Source organism: Oncorhynchus masou, chromosome 6, assembly GCF_036934945.1.
Source record: "Oncorhynchus masou masou isolate Uvic2021 chromosome 6, UVic_Omas_1.1, whole genome shotgun sequence".
NCBI classification, from domain to species: domain Eukaryota; kingdom Metazoa; phylum Chordata; class Actinopteri; order Salmoniformes; family Salmonidae; genus Oncorhynchus; species Oncorhynchus masou.
In genome coordinates, this window is record NC_088217.1 from 35776877 (window position 1) to 35783935 (window position 7059).

The 7059-nt window shown below is 43.1% G+C and overlaps 1 protein-coding gene across 1 annotated transcript; it reads right to left on the bottom strand.

Moving 5' to 3' along the window:
- Nucleotides 1-306: 306 nt before the first annotated feature.
- On the bottom strand, nt 307-3653 carry snrpe (small nuclear ribonucleoprotein polypeptide E). The gene is made up of 5 exons (XM_064968555.1): nt 3452-3653; nt 3109-3135; nt 2884-2946; nt 2681-2759; nt 307-551 (listed from the first exon to the last, which is right to left on the bottom strand). Exons 1-5 carry the CDS (start codon nt 3503-3505, stop codon nt 496-498), a joined length of 279 nt encoding a protein of 92 aa, XP_064824627.1. The 5' UTR covers nt 3506-3653; the 3' UTR covers nt 307-495.
- Between the last annotated feature and the right edge of the window lie 3406 nt (nt 3654-7059).

The window sequence follows — 7059 nt, forward strand, 5'->3', positions numbered from 1 at the left end:
ATCTACACTGATTGAAGTGGATTTAACAAGTGACATTAATAAGTGATCACAGCTTTCACCTGGATTCCTCTGGTAAATCTAAATCATGGAAAGAGCAGGTGTTCCTAATGTTTTCTACACTCAGTGTATGTGGCTATGAAAGTCAATATTGCGGAAGAAGAAAATACATCTAGAAGCATATCTCAATCAGTAGCCCATGCAACACAACAGCTGAACTTATTTCAATATTTTTTTTACAATTTAAAAAAAAGTTACAGGTAACTATGTTCTCACTGAGAAACTAAAGAGTAATTGGTTGAGTAGATATTTCAGATAACAAAACATTTATTACAGAGGAATAGTTGGCAAAAATAAACAATTACATTATTCATGTAACACGAACACCATTGAGCTTCAATATTGTTAGCAAAAAATCAAATGTAAAAAAAAAAAAATACCAAAAAGGGGAAAGAAATATCCTAGATAATGTAGATGGATGGACTTGGTCCTGTTGCATTAGGTGGCTACACTCTGTAGCAGGGTGATGTTATCTCCTTTCAGCATGATCCTCCCTGAGAGATGGATGGAGAGATACAGGGAGGAATTGAGAGAAGTGAGGATAGATGGAGAGACAGGTGATAAGCCTACAGTAAGTGACACTTCAGCCAACAGTCATGATGACCAGACTGGTTGATAGGACACACTTGCTCAGACTGCCAACAAAGGAAAGTTGTATGATCATCAACAACATATGAGAAGTAACTAGAGAAAGGTGTTAAAATATATATATATATATATATATATATTCAGCTTTTTTATTAAGTCCTTACTCAACTTGTGGTTTTTGTCAATCCGATGGCATTAATAGGCCCTATAAGACAAGCATCGCCTATCTAGTATGGAGTGTCAACAACGGCATGCTATTAGTCCAACGTGCAGGACAGGGCTGCTTACCATGAGTTGGTCACAGACTAGTCTTAAGGGCTATCCTTCCTAATCTTATCTCGTTGACTTCAATATTGAATAATGCATTTTAATGGCAGTGCTGTCTGTTAAACACCTGCATTTGATTGGCTCTGGGCAATGATATTGAAATTCCCCTCAGAAGAGGCATTTGCTTGTTTTGTCTGCATCACTTTTCTTAAGGCGGGTCGGCCAGCGTTTTAGTAGCTGATCTTATGCCACCTAGCTTGTTCCAAGTCGGAAAAATGTCCAGGGTCCGGTTCCCAGAAGCATCAAGAGACCAAATTCACCAAACTATAGTTATTAAACGTGCATTTGAAAATTATCTAAATCTAATGCCTAAAATATAAATACAGCAGGCTATAGGCCCATTTCAATCATAATGAAATACAATGTTACATTTTTCTACTTTTAGGCTACGGTCTGTAATTTGTCTCAATATATTTCATGATGTGAGGACTAACGTGCGCAATCATGTGACAAATGAGTAATTTAGTACATTTTTAATCGGGCAAGCATTAGAATAAGCCGCCTCTATTTGCAGCTGTAGGTGAAAATACTGCTCTAGGAGCTGATCCATCATCAGTATTTTGAAATAATTATAATGTTAAGGTAAGATTTGAATTGGGAACACTGATCCGAGGGCAGCACTGCCTTTCATTTAATCCTATAAGTATTGACACACGCTCCAACAAAGCACTTACCGACTGTGGTGTTTTGGGAAACGCATGTTACATATTTGGCCTTTGTAAGGAAAGGTACATAATTGAAACGTATGTTTTTCAGTCACATGCAAAAGTACAGTGAAATGCTTTTGTTGCAAGCTCTAAACCCAACAATGCCGTAATAATTAACAATGAAAATTAAAAAAATAACAAGGTAGAACAAAAAACAATAGGCCTAAATTATATTGGGAAACTGGGCCCAGAAACAACCCGTTTGGAAAAATCAACTTGAACGTCCCTCAAACCAGTAATAACTAGTGGGGCACTCGCCTATAGTCGCTGAGCTCCGACTTCTCCCACATGCTTTACTCTGACTTCACAGACTAGCGCCTCGATTCCACCAACAGCATTACTGCATTTTGGTACACCAGAAGTACATTCATTTCCAAAGGAATGCTGCGTTGGCCTTGCAACATTGCAGAGGCAGTTGCAGTGCGTTGTGTGGTGCATACGTTGGATTTATCAAATGTATGCATCAAACTGTATGCGTAGACAGCTTGACAGAAATGGTAGCATTAGGTGAATATTGAACTTTTGTTGCACGCATATCCCGATGATGTAGTGTACCATTTTGCGTAATGACGCTGTAGGTATGATCGAGGCATACGGCAATGAACTCAATAACAGCATTTTCAGCATCTACATTTTATTTAACTAGGCAAGTCAGTTAAGAACAAATTCTTATTTATAATGATGGCATACCCTGGCCAAACCCTCCCCTAACCCGGACAACACTGGTCCAATTGTGCGCCGCTCTATGGGACTCCCAATCACGACCGGCTGTGATAGAGCCTGGGATTGAATCCAGGTCTGTAGTGACCCCTCTAGCACTGTAGCCTTAGACCGCTGAGCCACTCAGGAGGCAACAAAACATTTATTAATATGGTTTTTGAAAACAATCATTTGTTTTCAAAACACACAACTTGTTCCCAGCTTACAAGTAGTATTTTTCCAAGTTTCCCACTTGTTATGAATGCGGCATTACAACCATGTGCGCGCACACGCCGACTTACCCAAGGGCTTCCTGTTCTTGGTCTTCATGTGAACCTCCTCAGCATCATCCAGAACCAGGTTCATGTATTCATCAAAGCCCTGAGAGAGAGAGAGGTTTGTTGCTTTCAACTACACATCTTGCTAGGTGTCAGCAGCCCTGGTGTAGTTTCAGGTGCTTTGGCTCAGAGAATAAAGGAGGAAATATCAAAGGATGATCACTTACGATGATGCAGCCTTCTATCCGCATGTTCACCTGTTCATACAGCCACACTTGGATACGAGAGCGCTGCAGGGAGAAGAGGGAGAGAGGCTGTGATTATATTTGAGGAGATTGCTAATGATTGTAATGTATTATAAAACCATGAAGTCTACCACATTTGCAACTCGCAAGAACCACGACCATCAGATCATCTGACAAATGCAGAAAATATGAAAGGATGAAACTTACGTTCTGTAGATACCTGAAAATAAGGTTCTGGTGGACATAGGGTCAAGGAACTGTGTCAAACATTTAGTTAGCAAACTGTCTGATTTGACTGCACATGTTTTCTGGAGTTACTGTTAGCTAGCTAACGTAACATAATAGAGCACGCATCATGGGTTACACTATTTGTGTTCCTGGACAAGCTAACCGCTTTTAGAAATATGCCATTAACGTTAATCAAACCAATGTTTAGCTGCAGAAAAGTAATTGTAGGTAGCTAACTACCACTAATAGTAGGTAGCTAACAATGAATGAAACGCAGCCTAGGGCAAAATATTGTACTAAGTTTTTCATCAAGAAAGGATACAATTGGCTGCACCATAACCTTCTGGACTTTCTGTCCTTGTCCTCTGTACGCCATCCTCGTTATGGGTTTAAGCTTTGTGGGTTTACGCTTTGTTGTCCTAAAAACAATTGTCAAAACGTTTCACTCGAAGGAAGACAAAAAACTCGAAATATTCACGTTGTGGTTCTTCAATGGCGCGCTTCCTGCTTTCCGCGTGCGCAAGCAAAGAGTTGACTCTCCTCAAAGTTGCAGCGCCCCTATAGGCGGGAGGCACTTATCACAGAACTGTATTGAAGGGGAACGCTTCACCCCACCTCTGGTTCATGAGGAATGTATTACCACCTCTTCTTCTCCATGAGGCTCAATAGATGTTGCATGGACCCTCAGATCCTCAAGAGGTTCTAAAGTTGCACCATCGAGAGTATATCGAATGGCTACATCAACGTCTGGTACGGAAACTGCACCGCCCTCGAATGCAAAGCTCTGCAGAGGGTGGTGCGAACGACTCAGTATATCACTGGGGCGATCTTCCTGCCACCCACGAACTCTATAGCACGCGGTGTCAGAGGATGGCTCGGAACATTTCCAGAATTCTCTCTGTTAACGTCCGGCAAGTGGTATCCGAGCATCAAGCTCCAACAGGCTCCGAGACAGCTTCTGTACCCAAGCCATAGGACTACTGAAAAGTCAAATGGCTAACTGGACGATCTGCAAACTCACATGACTATCCACGCACTCACTACCACTGACTCTGGATTAAAACCGAATTTCAAAATCGCAAAAAGATCGCAAAAAAAAACGTTTGGTTTACCAATAAAATGGTCCGACTGTGAAGTCGACATACTCAGTATTCATATCCTGAAAGAAAGAAATTCTCACTACAATACATTTTAATAGAAAGTTCGCCAAATTAGATAAAATGTTGGTATCATGGAAAGGACAACACCTGTCTATTTGTGGAAAAATCTCCCTAATTATTTATTTATTTATTTAGTCATATCCCAGTTTACCTGTTTACGTTTGACCCTGCCTAAACCTATCGACTTGGTTTTTTAAAATTATATGAGCACAAATATTCCACTACTTGGAGCGGCAAACCAGACAAAATTAAACAGTCCTATTTATATTTATTTTACCTTTATTTAACCAGGCAAGTCAGTTAAGAACAAATTCTTATTTTCAATGACGGCCTGGGAACAGTGGGTTAACTGCCTGTTCAGGGGCAGAAAGACAGATTTGTACCTTGTCAGCTCAGGGGTTTGAACTCGCAACCTTCCGGTTACTAGTCCCTTTGCTATGAGTCTCGAAATTGAGCTCAGGTGACTCCTGCTTCCACTGATCATCCTTGAGCTGAGGCACAGATTTGGGGAAGGGTACCAAAACATTTCTGCAGCATTGATAGTCCCCAAGAACACAGTGGCCTCCATCATTCTTAAATGGATGAAGTTTGAAACCACCAAGACTCTTCCTAGAGCTGACCGTCCAGCCAAACTGAGCAATTGTGGTCAAGGAGGTGATGAAGAACATGATGGTCACTTGCTCTGTGGAGATGGGAGAATCTTATAGAAGGACAACCATCTCTGCAGCACTCCACCAATCAGGCCATTATGGTAGAGTGGCCAGATGGAAGCCACTTCTCAGTAAAAGGCACATGACATCCCGCTTGGAGTTTACCAAAAGGCACCTAAAGACTCTCAGACAATGCGAAACAAGATTGTCTGGTCTGATGAATCCAAGGTTGAACTCTTTGGCTTGAATGCCAAACGTCATGTCTGGAGGAAACCTGGCACCATCCCTACAGTGAAGCATGGTGGTGGCAGCATCATACTGTGGGGATGTTTTTCAGTGGCAGGGACTGGGAGACTCGTCAGGATTGAGGCAAAGATGAATGCCGCAAAGTAGAGAGATCCTTGATGAATACCTGCTCCAGGACTTCCGACAGGGGTGAAGGCTCCACTTCCAACAGTCCAATGACCCTAAGGACACAGCCAATACAATGCAGAAGTGGCTTTGGGACAAGTTTCTGAACGTCTTTCAAATCAAATCAAATTTATTTATATAGCCCTTCTTACATCAGCTGATATCTCAAAGTGATGTACAGAAACCCAGCCTAAAACCCAAACAGCAAGTGATGCAGGTGTAGAAGCACGATGGCTAAGAAAAACTCCCTAGAAAGGCCAAAACCTAAGAAGAAACCTAGAGAGGAACCAGGCTATGAGGGGTGGCCAGTCCTCTTCTGGCTGTGCCAGGTGGAGATTATAACAGATCATGGCCAAGATGTTCAAATGTTCAAAAATGACCAACATGGTCAAATAATAATAAGCACAGTATTTGTCGAGGGTGCAGCAAGTCAGCACCTCAGGAGTAAATGTCAGTTGGCTTTTCATAGCCGATCATTAAGAGTATCTCTACCGCTCCTGCTGTCTCTAGAGAGTTGAAAACAGCAGGTCTGGGACAGGTAGCACGTCCGGTGAACAGGTCAAGGTTCCATAGCCGCAGGCAGAACAGTTGAAACTGGAGCAGCAGCACGGCCAGGTGGACTGGGGACAGCAAGGAGTCATCATGCCAGTTAGTCCTGAGACATGGTCCTAGGGCTCAGGTCCTCCGAGAGAGAGAAAGAAAGAGAGAAAGAGAGAATTAGAGAGACCATACTTAAATTCACACAGGACACCGGATAAGAAAGGAGAAGTACTCCAGATATAACAAACTGACTCTAGCCCCCTGACACATAAACTACTGCAGCATAAATACTGGAGGCTGAGACAGGAGGGGTCAGGAGACACTGTGGCTCCATCCGATGATACCCCCGGACAGGGCCAATCAGGAAGGATATAACCCCCCTCACTTTGCCAAAGCACAGCCCCCACACCACTAGAGGGATATCTTCAACCACCAACTTACCATTCTTAGACAATGCCGAGTAAAGCCCACAAAGATCTCCGCCACGGCACAACCCAAGGGGGGGAACCTACCCAGACAGGAAGAACACGTCAGTGACTCAACCCACTCAAGTTACGCACCCCTCCCAGGGACGGCATGAAAGAGCACCAGTAAGCCAGTGACTCAGCCCCTGTAATAGGGTTAGAGGCAGAGAATTCCAGTGGAGAGAGGGGAACCGGCCAGGCAGAGACAGCAAGGACGGTTCGTTGCTCCAGAGCCTTTCCGTTCTTCTTCACACTCCTGGACCAGACTACACTCAATCATATGACCCACTGAAGAGATGAGTCTTCAGTAAAGCCTTAAAGGTTGAGACCGAGTCTGCGTCTCTCACATGGGTAGGCAGACCGTTCCATAAAAATTGAGCTCTATAGGAGAAAGCCCTGCCTCCAGCTGTTTGCTTAGAAATTCTGGGCACAATTTGAAGGCCTGCGTCTTGTGACCGTAGCGTACGTGTAGGTATGTACGGCAGGACCAAATCAGAAAGATAGGTAGGAGCAAGCCCATGCAATGCTTTATAGGTTAGCAGTAAAACTTTGAAATCAGACCTTGCCTTAACAGGAAGCCAGTGTAGGGAGGCTAGCACTGGAGTAATATGATCAAATTGGTTGGTTCTAGTCAGGATTCTAGCAGCCATATTTAGCACTAAATGAAGTTTATTTAGTGCTTTATCCGGGTAGCCGGAAAGTAAA

Excerpts from the sequence above, each read along its gene's own strand:
- snrpe (XM_064968555.1), bottom strand. The coding sequence starts at position 3,505 with ATGGCGTACAGAGGACAAGGACAGAAAGTCCAGAAGGTTATGGTGCAG. Across the intron at positions 3,136-3,451 it reads AGGTTATGGTGCAGCCAATT|AACCTTATTTTCAGGTATCT; the intron begins GTATCCTTTCTT and ends TATGTCCACCAG. Across the intron at positions 2,947-3,108 it reads TTTTCAGGTATCTACAGAAC|CGCTCTCGTATCCAAGTGTG; the intron begins GTAAGTTTCATC and ends TTCTCCCTGCAG.